General features: G+C 41.8%; 1 protein-coding gene and 1 long non-coding RNA gene across 3 annotated transcripts in view; one reads left to right on the top strand and one right to left on the bottom strand.

Moving 5' to 3' along the window:
• Nucleotides 1–11,103, top strand: part of LOC147572475 (uncharacterized) — an 82,349-nt gene extending 71,246 nt beyond the window's left edge. For both annotated transcript variants that reach the window (XM_086693672.1, XM_086693673.1), the window contains one exon: nt 8,158–11,103. In XM_086693672.1, coding sequence (XP_086549798.1) covers nt 8,158–8,344 — 187 coding nt within the window. In that variant the 3' untranslated portion in view covers nt 8,345–11,103. The remainder of the gene's footprint in view (nt 1–8,157) is intronic.
• A 2,357-nt stretch (nt 11,104–13,460) lies between these two features.
• On the bottom strand, nt 13,461–21,508 carry LOC147572474 (uncharacterized). The gene is made up of 3 exons (XR_015245968.1): nt 20,617–21,508; nt 19,002–19,114; nt 13,461–13,864 (listed from the first exon to the last, which is right to left on the bottom strand). It is a non-coding gene; the product is annotated as an uncharacterized LOC147572474 (long non-coding RNA).
• Between the last annotated feature and the right edge of the window lie 210 nt (nt 21,509–21,718).

The following is a 21,718-nucleotide window of genomic DNA, read 5'->3' as shown; positions in this document are numbered from 1 at the left end:
AGTGAGCAGGGGTAACATCATTTGATTGGGGTTGTCGTAGATGCCTTTGCACAGAGGCATCATCTGAGTAGAATCCTCTAGCTGGTGCCTGAGCCGCAGACCTGAGCTAAGAGTGTCCTCAATGGAAGTACACATGTTAGCCATTAAGTTAGACTGACATGTTACAATGCAAAATCGACCATGTTAGGCTTTAAAAAAAATCTTTTCATCATAACCCAATGGTCAAAATTGTTTTGCAAAACTGACACATTTTATATAAATTCAGAAGGCTTCCAATATGACAGCTACAACAACAAATGCAATTTGAACTGCATTTATGGTGTCCAAATCAACACGACGCTGTATCAAAGCGTTTCTCCATCTTCTTTCATTACCATCCCCTCGGGAGCCTTGTTGGACAACTTGAGAGTGATGGTATTTAAAGACAACAAAAAAAGAGGAGTTCACTGGCAGAAGAGTGTCAAGAACGGAACCCTAAGGACCACACTGAGAAGGAGGGTAGGGAGGGGTGGAAACCGACACAGGCTGAATGCGTGTAAAGGATTTTGAGTCCACAGATTTGCAAGTCACTGAGTCAGGGAAAGCGACAGTTTTAATAACGAGGTAATAAGAGTTGTCAGGTACTAAAGAAAGGTAGGAGAGGAAAAAAAAATCAAGAGAAGACTAGTGGATTAAAACTTTTCAAACTGGACTTACAATTTATGCCTGTGGCCATGCATGTATGACCTGTTGATGACTAGTTAAGTCAGTTTTACGAATTAAGTGGAAATAATTGCCTGCCCCAAGCTATTTGGAGCTATGCATACATTTAAAAATAAAGCTGTTTGGTTTGTAGCTTTCAATAAACCATTTGCACTGGGTATCATAAGAAGAATTCAGATATACAGTGGCTTTCTTAGTAGTGAAGGCTGTTCATTGTTGGCATCGGGGAAAACACAGTCCATCTAAGGTCGAGACATATTTTCAGCAGGAACTGGCAGCCATTGGGTGGCTAACAAAGAATTTTCAGTGTAAGGACCAAGGGGGTGGTCAGTGGGCTCCAATGTTCAGGTAGCCAATGTGCTCAGCGTTGCGGTTGAACAGGCACGAAGACACATCACTAACCACATAGGGAAGATTTTCAGACCACTGCTGTGTGGGATTTTGTTTATGGGTCAATTTTGCAAACGGCTTCCCTCAGACCAAATATCCAAGGAGCTTAAGGTTGGAGGTAATTAGGTAGATGGTGGGTCTGCATACACATTGAGTTTCAGACTTGACAGAGTCTGAGAGATCACCTAGCCCAGCCCCCCAGCCTATGGTCTGTTCTGCTTTGCAGTATCACGGACAGATACTCAACCAGTTTCTTGATTGTTTCCAGCAAAGGAGCATTCACCATGCTGTGCAGAAGCAGTTTTTGAAATCAGTAATCTGTACCTTTGAACTGTTAATTTCCCAGAACTGACACTGGGATAGTGCATATTAACCACTATTCTTAGCACTTTATATCTATATATTAACTCACTTAACCGTCTCTTTAACCTCATGGATAATATGGTCATTTGACAAAATAAATGCTATTAATCTCCATCTTTTTTTAGTTGAGGGAATTAAGGCATGGATCGGTTATGTAATCTTCCTGAGGTCAAAGGGTTCTAATCAGTGTCTGAGCTCATGGTTTGCTTTAATGTTTAATCCTTCTCACTAGTTACTCATATATTTGAAGATAGTTACTGGGGTTCCCCTAAGCTAAGTTCCCCTAAGGCTAACTGCTTCTGGTTAATGTAACCATCTTTCTCATGCCATAGTTGTGATCTTCTAGTAAAGCATAATTTAGTCTGTCATTGTCTGTCTTAAAACTAGTGCCCAGGGAGTGCCTGGATGGTTCAGTCAGTTAAGTGTCTGATTCTTGATTAAGATTCTCCATCTCTCTCTCTCTCTCTCTCTTGCTCTCTCTCACTCTCCCCCTCTGCACCTCTCCCCTGCTCACACTGTCTCTTTCTCAAAAAATAAAATAAAATAAAATAAAATAAAATAAAATAAAATAAAATAAAATAAAAACAAGTGCCCAGAACTGAGTACAGATTCAGCTAGGGTCTGAATAATGCATGGAATTGTGTGGAATCATTCAATGGTTAGGCTCTAAAATCAGCATGCAAGAGGAAAATTGAGTATGGTCAAAATTATCCTGGAGAAAGCCCTTAACTAACTCATAATAGAGAGTACATAGGATATTGTGTGTATAATCCTGTACAGAAATTCTTCTGTTCATTAAAGTTTTAGAACCAGTGTGGTCAACGAAAGAAGGAACAAAAGGAAAGCTGATATGCAGATGGCTGGTCATTAAAAACTTTCTGCTTTTAAGGTAATGATCAAATTGCTAGTGTTGAATGAAGGATGGGTGGAAAATAGTTCATTGATCCTGTTTACTTGCAGTATTCATTTTGAGTAAATATTAAGCTCTATAACTTCACATATGTTAATATATTTATGTTTCACTGAGGATTAAACAAGAAAAGAAAGAAGGATTGGGTCTAAAATCAGTTTGTAAGTTTAATGTAATATAACAGCAGGCTTGACATCCAGAAGGCATCCTCAGCAGTGGGATATCACCCCCAAGGGGCACAAATTGGTTCTTGGAGAGGAAATGATACTCTTTTTATGTATAAAGCCCAGGCACGCACACAATACATAGAGAGATAAACACCACATCTCTCAAGTTAAAGTTTCATGGGACAGATGACAATTATGAAAAGATATCTAAAAGGCTCCTTAGGGGGTGATAATGGAAAGATCAAGAAACACTTTTGCTAGAGCATTGCTCTTGATTGGACACTATGAATGCAGTTCAACATTGCATTTGTTGTTTTAGCTCCCATAGTCCATGCATTTATTTAAATAAAACTCACCAGTTTTACAAATGAAATTTGATTATTGAGTTATACTGAAGACAAAAATCTTGTCTACTGGAGTGGCTAAGTTTGCACTGTGACATGTTGACTGATCTTAGCGACTGACATTTGTACTTCAGTTGATTGATGAATCGAAGACACTTTTTGAAGACAAAGTAGGTGAGTTTTCTCAGCAAATGTGGGCCTTTCAGCTCATACACTCTTCTCTGTACTCTGTACAGGCAGATGAATTCAGTTGCTTTTGGTTTCTGATTTCTGACTTTGTGTTATGCTGCCTTGAGAAAAAAACCTAAATCCCGTGACATGACTCACTCCAGCAGAAGTTCTCTCAAATATATCTCAAACCCATCATCATCATCATTATCACCAGAAAATAAGCTCAAACCTCACACCCTATTGAGAGAAAAGCAGTTGCATCAGTATGCTTGTTTGCAAAGGATGGAACATATGGCTTTTGCAGGTATTTTTTGTGATAATATATTGATTCCCTTCTCCTTGTTACTTAACAACGAGCATTGAATTCCTTTTTGGGGAAGAAACTATCTAGGTAATGCAAAATACCATTTAGCTGTGAAATAATATACCCCAGGAAGGGTCTAGAAGGAGAGGCAGATGTGAAAGCTAAATTGTTCTGCACAAGAAAATATGATGCATTTACCCTGGAGAAAGGGGACAGGGGGAAGGAAAAGGTAGGTTGAGATAGCTCTTGTGGCTACACCCTAAAGAAAGAAGGGGTAACTGGATAAAATGGCCAGGTCCTGATTTTTAAAGAACCTCAGTGCCTGTCTCCCAAGGCTCTGTAGTGAGTTACAATCTCTCTTCCATTATCTATCATTTCAGTGTATTATTTTAAAATGAAAAGCATTTCAAGTAATTATACAGAAACTCATGTGTGCACTAAGACAGAACAGGTGTTGATATTTTATATATTTGCTTCAGATCTATTTTTATTTTTTTATTATTTTATTTTTATTTTTTTTATTGTCTTTGAGAGAGAGAGAGAGAGAGAGCAGGGGAGGGGCAGAGAGAGACGGAAACACAGAATCTGAAGCAGGCTCCAGGCTCTGAGCTGTCAGCACAGAGCCCCACGCGGGGCTCAAACTTGTGAACCGCGAGATCATGACCTGAGCCTAAGTCCAACACTTAACTGACTGAACCACCCAGGCGCCCTTATTTTTATTCTTTAATAAGCCTTACAAATATAACTAAAATTCTAGCTCTATCCTTTCTCTTTGTTTCTCTTCCAGAGGTAACCAGTTTCCTAAAATTGGTGGGTCATCATCAGGATTTCTTGTTAAGCATATATTTATTATATCCTTGCATATATACATATATATTCATTAGCAGTATTCACTATTTCTTCTGTCTTTACACTTTTTACATAAATGTTATCAAGCTGAATGTTTGCTATCAGAACTTTTACGAAACATATTTCACTGAACATTATGTTGGGTTTAAGCCATGTTAAAACACATAGTCCCAGTTAATTTAATTCACGTTACTGTAGTGTTTCATTGTATGCATTCATCTAACTGCATTTATTTATTCCTCTGTTGAAAAAAGTGGAACTGGTTCCTTTTGTTTGTTTGTTTTTGCCTCCCAGCCTCCATAATTGGAATTGAAGAGGGCCCCCCCTGAGCACCCACATTTCTCTATCCCACCACACTGACAGTTTTGGCTTCACTATCTGCCTGAATTCTGCCAGGAACAAGTCATTCCTCCTTCATGTCTGTTTATGTCAGTCAGTCACCAGGGTAAGACCCAGACTCCAGGTGTCCCTCCAATTCTATACAATAACTGCCATAAGGCCATCTCCTGCACCTCCTCAACCCTGAGCCTCCTTTCCCGTGTCCTCTGCAACCCACTGCCCGTAATTTGGCAACCCCTGTATTTTCCTGAGTTTTCAAGCATAGTCAACATTTTCTTCAGATTTTTATCTTTCTGTTCCAATGAGACCTAGGCTCTCCCTGGGGACACTGCCTCCCTGGGCATCCTTTCAAATGGTGGCTATTCTTCCTACTCATCCCGGAAGTGGGGTGGTTGTCCTCTTTGTTTCTCATTGTGGTTTCCAGACCACTCACTGTTTCTCTTCCCTAAAATCTTACAACTTTGAGTCTGTCATCAGACCCCCCACACCACACTCTGCCCTCCTTGTTAACAGTTATTCAACACCTAGGTTTCTCCTCATTTCACCAAGATGTTTTGTTCCTGACTGAATGCTTCTCAAGCTTCTATGGACACATGCGTGTCTAGGAGGATATTGCTAAATTGTGGATTCTGATTCTGGATTTCTGAGATGGAGCCTGAGCTTCTGAATGACCAACAAGAACCCAGTGATGTGGTTGCTTCCAGGCCACCGTTTGAGTAGTGAAGTCTTAGATGACTATCGCTCTCTCCAACGTACGGTACCATTATCTTCCTTCTGCAGGATTTCAGTCACCACACAGATGATCCTTCCAACACGCTTTTTTTTTTTTTAAGATTATTAACCTCTCTTCTAACAATGTTGTCCCTATCTCAGCCACTCCCTCTGAAGCTGGCCACACTTCCCCCATCTCGATTTTCAGCACCAGGTTCTCAGACGGTCACCTCTTACGTCTGCTGCCTGCTTCCTCCGATCCCCAAACACAAGCAATTCTCAAACTTTACGGATGCGCTCAAACCCATTGTTTTCTACTCCTTTTTCATTGTCCCTCATTCTGCTCATGTTCATACATTCCTCCTTCCCCAGCTTAGATTCCATGGAAGTTGAGGCCAATCACTTTCTTGCATACATGACCAGCTTCCTCGCCCCACTCTCTCTTCATCACACTCAGTAAAAACCTCAAGTCTGGCTCATTACAATGCTCTGCCTCTTGCACACTTGCACTGACAACGCCGTTAGGTAGGCCTGAGTAAAATGGCGCAGCTCACGCTAAATCTGTTAATCTTCGGTCGAACTGGAACGCCATTTGGCAGTCATACTATACTTCCCTGCTCTATTTTGCCTCTTGCACTCTTCTCGATAACAATTTTGTGCCTTCTCTGTCTTCAGATCGCCAGTGCCCCTTCCCTACTCCTCACTCTTGCGCCTCACTTACTGTTTCATGGGGGAAAACAAGAATAATCAGAAGAGACCTTTGGCAGGCTCCTATCCTCACATATACCCACTATCCCTCCCTAGGCCTCTATCCCCCTGACCTGCTTGAGGCCACTGATGTAGCATTTCTCCTCCTTTCCTGTAGCGTTTCCCCCTCTTTAGGGGGAGAAACCAGTGCAGCAGCAGAGAACATGCTTTTTCTTCCATCTTAAGAAATAAAAACCTCATCTCCTTTAGTCCCGGGTCTCTCCTCAGTTCAAGGCAAACTCCTCAAAACATGTCTCCATGCTATGGTTTCCAACTGCTCTTTCCCCACTCTCTCTTAAACCCACTACAGTTGGACTGCGGTGCCCGTGACATCTCTAAATCTGCTTTTGTCTTGTTTTCGGTTTGCCTGCTTATTGTTATACAGCCAACAGTAAATTTCTTACTGCCTGCAAACGAAAATGCTTAAAAAAAAAGAAAAGCGTAGTCGCACAGAATGCACAAACTAATACCTAAATGTGAACGGGGCAGATAAAAGAAATACAATAATTAACGATAAGCCCTCTCCCCAAGTGCGGGTTTAGCCTTGACTGCCAGTTGCTGACCATACAGGAAGCGGGTAACAGCTCTGCACTTAGACCCGGCCAGGTCAGTGCCTCGCTGACTGACCACCTAACAGATCAGCCGATTCACTGATGCTTATATATGCTTTTTCAGTCAGGAAGTTATTCATTGTCTCCACAGTCTGCGTTTGTTTCCTTGCCTTTTCCTTTTTCCCTCTTTGTCTCATCTACTCTACAGTTTATGGGTGTTGTATGGGGCTTTCCGTTTCCTCAGGAAGCTTCAGTATCCATTGGAAAGCTCTTTTCATGGAGCTTTGCTGCCCTCACTACAACTCTGATCAACTACCTATTTCACTGTCCCATTTTCTTTATCTTCTGTTTACTACATCCTCCTTTTCAGTGAGTCATCTTGCCTATTTTTCCTTCCTGTGGTTGCTTTCTCTTAAAATAGGGAGATTTTTAAAAAATATGTCATCACGGGGCGCCTGGGTGGCTTAGTGGGTTAAACATCCAACTCTTGATTTCGGCTCAGGTCATGATCCCAGGGTCGTGGGATCGAGCCCCACGTTGGACTCGGCACTGACAGTGCGGAGCCTGCTTGGGATTCTCTCTCCCCGCCTCTCTCTGCCCCTCCCCTGCTCACTCTCTCTCCCAAAATAAATAAACACTAAAAGAAAAAGTATGTCATCACTATTTGAGTAAACCAGAAACTACGTTTATTTTACATGTAGTCTAACCATTTAACAGCATTGTGATTTTCTGCTTTGGTTTTCGCTTTTCTACACCACTTGATTTTATTTTTGCTGCTTTCCTCCATCTTTGGGTCTAATTTATGTTTCTTCTTTCCCAGTGGACCATGCTGTATCTTCGGACATGGCTTTGAAAACCTTCACTGGAAACCACATGCTGGTACAAGGGGTAGTTCCAGAGCACTCAGGTTAGGTGACTAACTTTAGAACGTGAGCAAATGTTTGTTTTTCCGTCAGGAATTCTATTGATTTGAAAAAAATAACTAGTTTTCAGGGATAGAGCCATCAAGGTGATCACCCTTCCATGAGAAAAATGGTCTTGTGTTGGTATGGCTTTCTGGGCCAGTTTTAATTGGTGCCAAGGAACTGATGCTTGGAGCTAAAGACACAGGAAGGATTTTTAAATGCATTATGGAACAATTCTCTTTTTATTTTTTTCAGAGAGAGAGAGAGACAGAGCATGGGCACGTCTGTGCACACATGTGAGCAGGAGAGGGGCAGAGGGAGCAGGAGAGGGAGAATCTTAAGCAGGCTCCACGGCCAGTGTCGTCTCATGACTGCGAGACCATGACCTGGGCGGAAAACAAGAGTCAGACACTCAATGGATCGAGCCACCCAGGCGCCCCGGAACCATTCTTTACATGCGTGTTTTCTGTATATGTGGGACAAATACGTGTTTGCTAGAAAATCATCATCACCAAACATTTATTTACTTAGCACTTTCATTTATTGCTCACCATGGACATGGAAATAATTTTGAATAGCTTACATGCTATACCTGATCATTTTTTTTAAGGCAACATCTACTTCCATTGTATGTAATGATTTTTAATCGAAAGGGGTGTTACCGAAAGCAGAGCTAATTTAGTAACTGTGCTTCTGTGTCTTAGGCTTTTTGCCGTGCGGCTCATGCAAGTCTCTCTGGAGCTCTGTGATTTGGAAAACTCTGTTCAAGGCAGGCTGTGTCCTGTGCTTCTACAACAGTTGGATTTCCTTCTTTGCTTGCTGTGGAGTCTCTGCAAGTCTTCAGATGTCCAGCACTTGGCACCTGTAAGGCTACAAGGAGGCAACAGATAAAAATATTCTTTTGCGTTAGCTCCACAAAATGCAGCGTTAAGGTTTTGTCAGCACTGCTCGGCTGCCTATGGGACTGAAACCCGTGCCTTTGCTTGTGATCACTTACTATATATACAGAAGCGTTTGTGGACAGCAGTCCCAGATGGTGAAGTAAGAACGTTCCTGTGGGCAGTGCTCCGCGAAAGAGGAGACGAACGGCACCAAGGACAGACCCGAGGGGCTGACCACTGCTGACAGGGCAGGACAGGGTCATAGTCAAGAGATCACAGGAGACTCATATGGATCTAAGTCTGGGTCATCTCTGAGTGTGCATGGGCTTCGGTCACACGTTGGCTCACAGCCAATTGACATCACTTTGGATTATTTCCTCTGGGCCTGAGCCGAAGGGAATAAGGGAGCTGGGTTTTTGACACTGAATCCATGAATAATCGGGGGCAACATTCTGGCAAAACATACATCTGTGAAATCTCTTTTTGGTCTTATAACAAACAATGGAATAAAATACACACTTCTATAGTCACTTTATCCTTAATGTTTTAAAGCTACTATCTGACCAGATCAATTTGTCGTTTAGAAATAAGTTTTATATGTATATGTATGTAAACAGAGGTGCAAAATTAACAAAGAACTGATTTCCTGGATAGAAACTGTTTCATCACTTGAAGATATCTGGAGAAAAAAGAGAAGTAACCAAAGCATTAGCTGTTAAATGTGAAGATTAGTTCTAGGGCCACTGAAATCTAAGCAGTGCAGGTCAACCAAGGAAAATTCTCCAAATGTCCTCATATGAATGACACAGATTTCTTTTTTCTTTCCAGTCATTTTTTTAAAGTTGCTTTATTTATTTTGAGAGAGAGAGAAAGCATGCAAGTGGGGAAGGGGCAGAGAGCGAGTAAAAGAGAAAAAATCCCAAGCAGGCTCCACACGGTCAGTGCAGAGCCCAACGCGGGGCTGGAACTCACCAACCACGAGATCATGACCTCAGCCGAAACCAAGAGTCGGATGCTTAACTGTCTGAGCCACCCAGGTGCCCCAAATGAGGCAGATTTCTATTCTATTACTCCTTAGGCAGAAAAGTCAAAGGGAAAATGCTGTGTTTCAGATGCTTCAAAGTATTCAACCAAATACTTTGAATATCTGCTATGTGCAAAACAACGTACTAACACTGGGTTCTCCTATAGTCTTTTCCCTGGAATCAAAAATCATGAAGAGATCATCAGCACCGGGAAGAACATATGCTGTTAACACCAGAGCAAAATACCAGCAAGTGAAAATCATTATGATATGAGAACAGTATATTTAGTTGGTATAATGGAGAAAAAAATAAGTGATATATGGAAGTTAACGCAAGGTAGTGACTAAGATCATCTAGAATCAACCAGATTTAAATCCCCATCCTGCCACTGACCTGCTGTTTGACATTAGACAATTCATCTATTCTTTTGTGCCTCGCTTTGCATATCTGTTAAATGGACATCATAACAAGGTTGATCGCATAGAGTTCTTCTGAGGATTAAATGAATACGTTAATGTACAAAAAGTACCTCTCTGAATATCCGGAATAGAATAGCGTTCAGTGAAAGGTAGCTACTGCGGCTACTACTATTATTATGATTGCATTTGACAACAAAATCTAGAGAAAATGCAAATCAAATTGCATCTCAAATGCAATTCGGCCAGAGGGAGGAAGAGAGATCTAGGTGGGTAAAAAGAATGAGACAGTAAAACCTAGGACGCAGTTTCCACCTGACAGAAGATCTGTAAACACATCCTCAGTCTTAGGATCATCAGGATGCAGGATCTTTTCTCTCGGTGGCTCCTTCCTCATGCTGCCCCTCCTGAACATCCCCGGGAACTTAGCGTATCTGGGTGCTCTGAGAGCCCTTGACCCTCCCTGCTGGAGGGGTCCCAGGGGTGAGTAGTTGCTATCAGATCAGAACTTGACACTCTCATTCAAACTGTGGCCCGCATGGCAAAGGAAGTTTGGTCCTCTTTCAGGAGAATTTAGCCTTGTGATTCTCCCCACAAGGGTTGCGTTTCTTACAGAACCTCAAATTCCAAGGCCTTACTCATATGCTTTCGGTTCAATAAAAATGGTTATATCTGAAAACCTTTTTCTCTCGGACAACAGAACATTTTTTCCCCTCCAGTACGATCGGCAAATGGATACGCACACATTTGACACTGGCTTTATTCTTATAGTCTGTATTAAAATAAGGTGGGGATTGAATACATAACCTAGAGAGATAGCAACAGAGTTTACAACTCAGACCTGTTCAATTCAATTACTGCCTCTTCTTAGGTTTTAATGTAAAGGTTGGAACTGTTTTAATCAACCATTTAAAGTTGCTTACTGTACGTGCACAATTGCTCCGTCCCCTTGTTGCACTTAGTGTTTCAGTGGGGAAATTTTATACGTCACCGTGTTCCAGTTCTGTGGCTAGCAGTCAAGTGTCTGCCACAGTGAAAGGCAAGGGACCGGATCCACGACAAAGAGGTTTGGAATATGAGTTAGGAGGCTCGGGGTTCTGGATCCGGGTTGCCACTCACTTGTCAGATCTGTGTGACAAAGGCCAACGGCTCTACTTGCCTAGATTTTAACTTGCTTACTCGACGCAGTTTTGCGTTTGGGCCACACAGGCCAAGACTCGTGGCTGTCAAGTTTTGATATTCACAGTGCTTCCTCAGATAACTTATACCTATTATAGGAAACATGGTATTTGTAACAGAGACCAATAAAGAATGTACTACTGATGCGATTTTTTTTTTTGCAATTATAGCCAAATTTATCAAATGCTGCCTATGTAGGATATTAGGTTAAGCATCTTACACTTATGACCTCTGTTACATGAATCCTTACAACAGTCTATGAGATTATTATTACTATGCTCGTTTTATAGGCAAGGAAATTAAAACAGCTAAGAGTGAAATATTATGGCAAACACAAATAGTTGTCTACCAATACCCACAGATTCCTTATTTCCAAGTGGAATCTGAGTTTTAGTTGGCCACCTGACATAGAGACAACTCTTCCCAATGTCCCTTGCAGGTGAGGGTTGTCTTGTACTTACATTCCTGTCCATGGGCTATAAATGAAAAGTGTTGTGTGGCTGCTTCAGGGAATCTTTCTTAAAAGATAGTCATGTTCACCCTGTCTTTTTTCTTTGTTTTGTTGTTGTTTTTTTTATTGTTTGTGCTGCCTATCCTGCTGATACAGGCAGGCCAGGTCTGAGGACCCAGGAGGGATCCCTCAGGACCAGCCAAGAGGGTCCCAGGCCAAGCGCAGGATGGAAATCAAACGGGAGCCAGCAGGAGGTGAAAGCGGAGTTTATTAAAGGTATAGAGTGAGTGCAGGTGCAGACAGAGTGCCTGAGAGACTCAGGAAGGAAAGGAGAGAAAGCGCCATCTTTGCTCAGGTTCCGGGTTTTTATTGACCGTACGGTCCTCTCAGGCATTCAGAACCAGTCAGAACAAAGGTGAGGGTCCAGGTTTATTTCTTGGAGCTAGGGGATGTTGGCGTCTAGATGTCTAGTGCTGGGAGTCTGGAATACGTGTATGATGGCTTCATCTGGTCACTCTCACTTGGTCCTTCTGAGTGTTATCTATTCTAAAGAAATCATTGACTCCTGTCCCTTACAATATTTGCATTATGAGGCATGTGTGAAAGGGGGTTGTAGGTCCTAGTGAGAATAGACGCAGGAAAAGAAGCAAAAAGCAGACTTTTATGGAGTCCTCCAAGTTTCCCTATTTCCCTACTGGAAATGCAGATATGATGACTGAGACCCTAGGTGCCATCTTGAACCATGAAGAGGAGGGCCACGCCCGCAGGTTGGGAACGTCAGTGCAATCTGTGAGGTCACTGCGAGGCTGAGCCTCTATATTATTCCCTTAATAACTAAGTCCAGACTTTTAGAGGAGAGAGAAATAAAGCTAAGTTTATGCCATAGATATTTTGGGCTAGAATCAAACCCAACCTTTACTAACGTGGGTATAGCGCCCGAGGTCACACAGCTAGTGAAAGAAAGCTGGGGTTCTGACCCTGGTTTCCCGGACTAGTCAGGCACAGACATTGTCATTGCACTATACTAACCCTGGAATTAGGCCCATCGCTCTATAATACTAGATATTTAAAATAGGTATACTTGATCCTGGAATACAGTCGATATTTTGTTTCCAGTTAGTCTGTCTTTCTAATTACATTTGAATCTGGCTGATATTAAATTGAGTTCTATACCCTGAGCACATGCACACGGTTTTTGGCAGCAGGAAGGGTCTTGGGAAGGCCAGCTTGACCTTAAATTTTTGTGGCAAATGCTTGGACAATGTGGATAATGCACACCAAAGCTCTTGAAAAATTAGATTTTCATCACAATGATTTCCATCTGCCTTCTTCATTTGCATGAAGGGAGCCATGCCTGAAGCACTTGCTCTGTGACATTCTGGGGTCTATATCTGCACATGAAGGCAGTATTGCTGGGGGCCCTAGACGTCGCCTGCCTGTGTAGTTCGAACAATAAAACCACTCAATATTTCTTGGCTATTTTAAATAAATGGATGTTGGATATCATTTGTCTGCAAAGTACCTCAATTCTGCACTCAACATTGCAAATGAGATGGTAAGGAACTATACTTTGTCCTTGAAGATGGAGGCAGTGGGGAGGATAGAAAATAATCCTCATTTGTCGATAATCTGAATTCGCTGCTTAACGTCCCCAGAGAATTAAATTGAAAGCTGTTAAATTCATTAGAGTTCATAAGGTGGACAGATGTGATACAGTCACAAATATTGGTAGTATCCTGTATAACAGACATAATTATGTAACATACTGGAAAAATCTTAGTCATGTGTGCTGTCAAAAACAAAACAAAACAAAGCAATGAAAAAAAAAAAAAAAAACCCTTACGAGTAACCTGAACAATACATATACTGGACTTTTAGGAAGAAAATTTCAAATTTTCTGAGAGCTTTAAGGGATGGTAAAAATTAATGAAAAAGCATATTACACTCCTCTATGGATGCCAGCAGGCCAGGTCTGAGGTCCCACAGAGGTCCTGCAGGACTAGCCAAGAGGGTCCTTGGCTGTGTGCAGGATGGAAATCAAAGGTGAGCCAGCAAGAAGTTAAAGAGGAGTTTATTGAAGGTATAGAGACAGTGCAGGGACAGACAGACAGAGTGTCTGGGAGACTCCGAAAGGAAAGAATGGAGTCTTGTTTTTGCTTGGGGTCTCGGGTTTTTATTGATGTTTGTGGCCTGATACACGTGTCCTCTTGGGCATCCAGGAACTGGTCAGAATAAGGACAGGGTCCAGGTGTCCATCATAAGTCACTTATTCCCCGGACCCAGGGGATCTTGGCGTCAAGATGTCTAGCACCAGTGGTCTGGAATATGCACGTGATGGCTTTGCCTGGTCATTCCTCAGATGTTATCTGTTGTGCTGGAAGGCTCCAGACAAATCATTAACTCTTCGTCCCTTAAAGGAGGACATACATTAAAGCATGTGTAGGGCTGCGGTGCAGGTCCTAGAGAGAATAGAAGCAGGAAAGGGAGCAAAAAGCAGGTTTTTGGTTTCCATGTCTCATATGGAATAACTTAATATAGCAAAAGTGTTGGCTTTTCCAAATTGATTAACAGATTATTCATTCTGATCGAACCTGTATTAGAGTTTTGTGAGTTAGCAAAATAAGTCTTAAGTTCACGTGGCAGAATAAATTCATGAAAACAGCTAAGGTAATGTTGAACATTCACGATAATGAAGGCTTTAGATTTTAAAATATAAAAATAAAAGTATTCATGCAATGAGATGTCTGTAAAAATATAGATGGACCAACATTTTATGTAACAATTCAATAAATGACAAAGGGTAATGAAAAAAAATTGAGAGACTAACAGAATAGTCAACAAGTGGTGTTAGGATATTTTCTATTTGGAGAAAAGTTAATTTTGATAGCAATCGTGCATCTTATATTCAGATAAATTCCGATGTACTAACAATTAGGTGTCAAATTGGGAAAACATAGAAATAGGTGACTATTAATGTCAAATTTCGAGGTGAAGATGAATTTCCAAGCATAAAAGAAGTAAAACAAATAAGGCAAGAAAACATGAATAGATCTGACTCTATAAAAATGTATGGCTATTCTATGTCAAACAAACAGTATAAAATTAAAAGGAAAAGCGGGAGTTCTGATGCTGGGACAGCAGCCTGAGCCCTGCGGACCCACCCTCCAGTGAAATAAGTGTAACTGGAGAAAATGACACGTATTAAAAAAAAAAACCCAACCATTTAAAGTCTCTGGCAATTGGCCTAAAAACATAGGGCAAATGAGGAAATATTTATTCAAGAAAATCTAATCTCAGTAAGAACGTTGAGAGTCTGGTGGTTGAGCCCTGACCTGCTCTCTCTCCTTTCCCAGCTCACCTTGCTGGAGGCTTCACTCCGGGCAGAGGAGCCAAAAATACATGACTCCCACTCCACTCAGTGCTCAACCAAGAAGCATGGCACCTTACCAAGAAGAGTAGCAAGTTGCTAGCATTTCTCATTCGCTTCCACCCGAGGTGAAGGTGTGAAATTTGCGGTAGATATACCAGGAATTTAGGTCGGGAGCTGTCTTCCTCCACCCAGCCCCTCTCACTGGATTGAGTCTGTAACTCAGACGTGGCACATGGGGAACACTGGGGCCCCAACAACCCTCCGCCAAGCTCACTTGGAATTGCCAGGGTCCATGGCAGGGGAGAGGGTTATCAAGACCAGAGGCTAGCTTTCGACCCAGTGCCCAGAACAATGGCTCAGAAATTTCGCCAAAAGAGGCAGTGCACAGAGATCTCTGAAGCTTTTCCCCAAAGGAATTGGGGGCATTTTATTTAAAACAGTGTTGGAAAGTTCAAGACTATAGGCACTCTTAATGAAGAGCCGTGTGCAAAACCATAGGTCAGTTGGTTCATCAGACAATCAGGGAGGGAGACAGCAGAGCAGAGCCTTCGTGGGCTCAGATGAAATCTCAAAGACTGGCAGCAAAGCTTCCCTTACTCAAACAGAGTGATTAGACAGCAATTAGCGAGGCCTAAGGGCTGGTCTCCTTTAGGCCTCCTTCAGGAGACAGCTAAACAAAGGGATCACGGGAAGAGACAGGCCCTGACTCCAACTAGTTGGGTGGCCCCCAAATACTCCCACCGTGAATTTGATCTGAAATCTTATTGATTGGTAATGTCTCTAGACTCTTCACAAAAACCAATGCAAATTCTCTCTGGAAGTGTGCATCTTTTCCCTAGACCCCAGTAGAGTCTCAAAAGTAATTTTTCTAAGAAATTGGTCATCTCGCAATCAAAAATGACTAAGCACACCTAGTGCTCGGATCTGGGTTTGTAAATTTGTTTCTTTTTGAAAAGAAACAGGAATTAGTGGGGGAAGGGGGTCGGATAGCTGGTCCCAGGCCTGGAGCAAAGAAAGTAAACATTGGTCTGAAGCGTCTTCTTGTGTGAGAAAGATGAAAAGGTCACTGAAGCCAGCCTAAAGGGGCTTCCACCAATTAAATCAGGAAAAATTCGGGCGTCAAAATTGCCCACAATAGTGAACTATAATACATTGAATAAGATAATCAGGCATCCATGGTGATACTGAAAAATACAAATAAAGAAAGTGAAGAGTAAGCTTTATTTACTTTTTTGTTCATTTATCTGTATTCTATTAACTGTCGGATAACTAATAAAGAGGAAAGGAGAGAATTCGAAAATCACCGTTTTGCAAGCCTGGCAAGAATAACTGATTTTGGCAACAATCATCAATGGCTACTAAAGCTGTTGAGTGAAAGTTTGTTGGGTAGTCAGGTACTTAGTCTCAGAGCATCTTCCCACAGGTTATTTATTAGTGAGAATGTTATAAAAGATACCTTCAGACCGGAGAGATTTGGCAAACACCGCCTTAACTAGGTGAGCAGAGTTAACATTGCTAAAAATGGGACCATTGAAATCATGTGCCTCCTGAAGAAGGAGAGAGATCTCTTATGTCATACTCCTGCCGAAAATGCATAACTTGAAACCAACCAAGGGGAAACAACCAGACAAAGGCAAATTGAGGGACATTCAACAACACAATTAGACTGTGGTCTCCCGTGAATTCTGCTTCCTTCTCATCTCCCCCGTTCAATAAATCATCTTGTTCTGCTGACTTTACCTCCTAAATATCACTAGAATTCATTCACTTCTCTCCCTTCTCTCAGTTACATCATGTCACCTAATTGCTAAAACAGTTGCTGGCCATGTGCCCCTCAAATCCATGCTTCACAGGTTAGCCTGAGTGATGTGTCTACGGTATAAATCTGATCATGCCACTTTCCTGCTAAAAAGGTTTCTGTGGCTTTCAGTGGCTATTAGAATAAATGCAGACCCTTAAATCTGTTTAACAAAGCCCGCCTTGATTTGGCTCCTGCTTTGCCCTCTAGCTGTATCCCTTCGATACTCCACACTCTCTGTTCACCACTTCCCTTAATTTTCAGGCTGAGATATGTTCTGTTTTGTGCAGGCTTTTACCCATGTCTAAAATGTTTTCTCTTTCTCTGCTTCCTACCCCAGTGCCCTCTCTCTGAGACTAAGCCCTTTTCATACTTCTGGCCTCGGTAGGATTTATTCTGAGAAGCTTTCCTTTACCGCCCCATGCTCAACTCCGCTCCCCTCCCCCCCAACATCTTCCGTGTTTCTGTGTTTCTTCCGTGTGATCTGAAATACCTCACGCTGTTTCAATTTCAGTACTTAGCATATTGCTTTGTAATTTCTTCTATAAAGTCTAACTCCTCTACTTGTCTGTAAACCTCACAGGGCAGGGACTGAACCGATCTCTTTCACTGTTTTATTACCCAGGGCCCCAAACAGTATCCGGGGCATAGAGTTTTGATTGAATGAATGGACAATACGCAGTGGGAGAAGAAGGGGCATTTTACAAAATTAGTAGTGAATGTTCTAGATGGCATCAGCTGTGTGGTACCAGCTTTAGGGGTTCATATCTCAAGATGATATTTAAAGGCTGAGGAGTAACTTTCCATTAAAAAGATAATACGCGTGTCCAGTTCTTAGTTCCTAAATGTCATCTCTCAACAGAAGAAACCAGGATTCCTTGGAGAAGTGGTTGGTTCCAGGTCTGGGACAGGAAAATGTGAGATGAGCTTGGATTATCCTATGAAGCCTGAATTGGAAGCAAGTGTTAAAAAAAAAAAAAAAAAAAGGAAGAAAGAAAGAAAGAAAGAAAGAAAGAAAGAAAGAAAGAAAGAAAGAAAAGAAAAAAAAAGAGAGAGAGAGAGATCATGTCAAAAAGACACAGGGGCTAACTGAAGGCGATCCCATTGGCCAAAGCTAGACCAATATCTGAGCAACAAAATAAATAGTATTAAATTGTAGCCCCCCCCCGAAGTAAAATAAATACCCACAAACCCATACTGATATAAATTACCTGAATCAATAAACGCATGGGGAAAAGATACCTTACAGAAGACTTCCTACAGAAAACTTTCAATTAGTAAATGCAGAAGAAATGAGGGAAATAGAAATCACCGTTAGGTAAACACTGCAGTGATAATTGTTGCAGGCGACAGCCATCAGTCAATCCTAGAATCAATGGGCAGATGTTTTGGGAGGGACAGGTTCACAATATCTTCCCCAAGACATTTATTCATTACAAAGGAAAAAGTAGCGACTGTGTAGTTGAGAAACCTGGCCGACACCTTCTCAACCAAACGATCAAGCTTAACATGACCAGTAAGATAAGTGAACATCCTGTAGGGGAGCTTGGGTGGCTCGGTTGAGTGTCCAACTCTTGACTTTGGCTCAGGTCATGATCTCATGGTTTGTGAGTTCAAGACCTGTGTCGGGCTCTGTGCTGACAGTGTGGCATCTGTTTGAGATTCTCGCTCTCCCCTCTCTCTCTCTGCCCCTCCCCAACTCTCTCTTTCTCTCTCAAAAATACACATTAAAAAAAAGATATGTGGACGTGATGTACCCCCAGATAGCATGCACTGAAGAGCACAAAACATTACCTGTGTGGTATTTTTGTCAAAAATGCATCACGTCACTCTGACCATGAGAAAATATCAAACTGAAACTGAGGGACGTTCTATACAACAAGTTTTCAGAAGTGTCAAGATCATAAAAGACAAGGAAAGCCTAGGGGAGAGACCCAGCCCCAAGGAGACTAAGGAGACAAGACAACTAAATGTAATTCTGTATCTTGTGTTGGGATCTGGAACAGACAAAATGAATGGGACGCAGAGTTCAAATAAAGCCTGTAGGTAGGTTAATAGTAGAGGAGAAAAAGGGTTGTCCTAGCAACCAGTTTATTGTGGGAGAGAGCAACTATTTGCAAACACATTAAAATTGTAAGAAGCATGAAATGAAACGTAATATTCAAGGTGTTGAAATGTCTACCCATTTTTTTCTAAGTTGAAACAAATCCTTCAAGGTGCCTGCCTCTTGCCAAAGTGCTGGGAAGTCTAACAATAATCTTCTTTATTTTTCTCTCCTTTGACCTCTGTTAGAACCCAGGGCTTATGCAGTTCAGGTTCTTCAGTTTGTATGGACCAACGACGGGTCCTTTTGCCCACCACACATTCCTCCCGGAGTATGTGGATTCCCCAGATTTGGTCAGGTCTGGGGGCTTGGAGTAGTGCTCACCTCTGAGGCTTGGTTAGAATATGCTTGCTGCCGTTCTGAGTGCAGAAATCCTTCCTCGCCAGCTCCACAGGACTCAGCGACATTGTCATCTGAGGGCCTGCTCACGTCTGGGTCTATGGGTACAAGTGAGGATATAAACTGTGCAGGAAGCAAAGGCCTCATCTTCCCCCCTGTTTTCTGGTAAGTCATCTCCTCTTAGGAAAGATCCCCATAGGGCAGGGCCACTTGCCTCCAGCATAGCCTCCAACTTGCCCTCTTAGTAGATCTCTAGCCAGGTTGTGTCTGTGTGTGTGTGTGTGTGTGTGTGTGTGTGTGTGTGCGTGCGCTGGTGGTTGGGGGGATGTGCTGGCTAATTTTATGTGTCAACTTGACTGGACCATCCGGTCCTCAGAAGTTTCATTAAACACTGTTCTGGAGTGTCTATGCGGGTGTTTCTGGATGAGATTACATTTGAATTGATAAACTGAAGAAATCAGGTTACTCTCCCTGAGGCCGATGAACCCTATCCAGTCCATGGGAGGCCTGACTAGAACAGAAGTTGGAGTACGAGAATATTCGCTCTCTCTGTCTGAGCCTCTTGGGAGTTGGGACAGCAGCTTTTTCCTGCACTTGGACTAAAACTTAAACCATGGCTTTCCTGAGTCTCCAGCTTATCAATTACAAAACTTGGGACTTGTCAGCCTCCATAACCATGTGAGCGAATTCCTTACGATACATTCCTTTCTCTACATATACACACATTCTATTGGTCCTGGAGAACCCACACTAATAGGAGATGTTTACAGGATGGGTTCTATCCCATTAAATTAAAAAAGTCTATCAAGTACCCGTTGAGGATAAATTCCCAGAGCTCTGGAATACTGAACTATTTTCCTCATGAAGAAAACAAATTTCAAATTTTAACTTAATTTTAAATTATGAAGTATAATCTAACAGACACAGAGGAAAGAGAATACAACACAACACAACAAACATCCATTTAAAATGTTTATATTTGCTTTCGTAGAAATTTCCTATTCATCCTTCTGATAACCAGCAAACATTAACAGAACATGAAGTACTTAATTATAATATATTGCTTTGCCATAACAGCTTTCCTCTCCATGAGCATGTTTTCATCTTATTCTCACATAATAAAAAAAAAAAAAACATTCACAAAAGAGCTGGATTAAAAAATACTTTGAAGTTATTATACTTGAAAGAACTTTAAAGTCATAAATGGTATTTCTTTTCAAAATAATATTAACTCAGATTTTTCAAATTTACCTTCTCACTAATTAAGGCTGTTTTGTTTTGTTTTGTTTCATTTTGGTTTTTTTTTTTTTTTTGCCAGAATTCAGAGACCGTAGGGGGTTCTTTCTATGACTCACTTCCTGTACCTTAAATGCTCTGAAGAGGTCATTTGAATTTATAATATTTTACTCACAGAAAAAGCAGTGCAGCAATTTATTCGGGGACTGGTGTCACTGTGCCCACTTGTCTCCTGCATTTTTGGAAAGAGGTTGTCCTCTGTGAGGAGTAGTTTGAAAGAAAAACACCCTAAGCAGCCCATGACTAAGACTGAGCACATTTCAAACTTTTTTCCTAAATGAACAAGTCAAGTCAGTTTACTCACCCAAATAGGATCAACTCTACCCAACACCTCATTCTGATATTTTGAAGTTGATTGACCAATGATGTGACAAAGATGACTGGCTCCACTTAAGATGATTAATGTGTGTGGGTCCCAGCACAGCCATGGCACTGCTGTTCCCGTCCCTCCGATGCAGCAGGGGAAGACTTGGGCAGAAGCAGTCAATGCTTCTCAGAGAATTCTCTTGGTGCCACCAAGTCCAGAAAGTGCCCCTTTCTTTGAGATTGATGAAAATAAGAGTGATTTCCTGAACCCACACTACTTGGTGGTGTGTTTGCTGGAGCGAAACCATAATTATAACTCAGATCCATTCCCTTTGATGTCCCAAACCAGGGTGTCTGGAAAGGTTATTGTAGAGGTGACTAACTTCTCTGGGTCTTGTCACCCTTTGGTGGTAAAAGAAGGGCAGGAGATTTCCCGTGTTCTGTTCACATTCTTTCCTCCTCACTGGGTTCCTGTATAAAGCCCACACGAGACTTCTGTGATGGTCGGGCTAGGCGATGGTGCTCAGCTGTTTGGTCAAACGCCAGTCTAGATGTTGCTGTGGAGGTATTTTGTAGATATGATGAACATTTACAGTCAGTTGACCTTAAACAAAAGAGAGTGTGCTCTATAATGGAGTTGGCCTCATCCAATCAGATGGAGGCTGTAAAAGCAAAGGCAGGTTTCCATGAGGAAAAAAAAAATTCTGCCTCAACACTGTAAGATAAAATCTTGCCTACATTTCCAGCTTTCTGTCTGCCCTTGTGGATTTTGGATTTCCCAGCCCGCATAAACACGTAAGCCAATTCCTTAAAATAAATCCTTTTCCTTAACATAAGTATCTATTTATGGATAGATGGATAGATGGATAGATAGATGGATAGATAGATAGATAGATAGATAGATAATAGATAGATAGATGACAGATAGATGACAGATAGATAGATGACAGACATGTGTATATATACCATTTCTCCATCTCTCTCTCTCTCCTCCTCACCACCCCCCCCTCCCCCCCCCCCCCCCCGCCATCTCCTGTTGGTTCTGTTTCTCTGGAGAAGGCCATCTGATGTAATTCATTGAAGGCTTTTTTCCCCCCATT

The sequence above is a fragment of the Puma concolor genome, chromosome E4 (assembly GCF_028749965.1).
Source record: "Puma concolor isolate L17-30 chromosome E4, mPumCon1.1.hap2, whole genome shotgun sequence".
In the NCBI taxonomy this organism is placed as follows: Eukaryota; Metazoa; Chordata; class Mammalia; order Carnivora; family Felidae; genus Puma; species Puma concolor.
The sequence above is the reverse complement of the archived record's forward strand: the minus strand, read 5'-3'. Positions and strand labels throughout refer to the sequence as shown.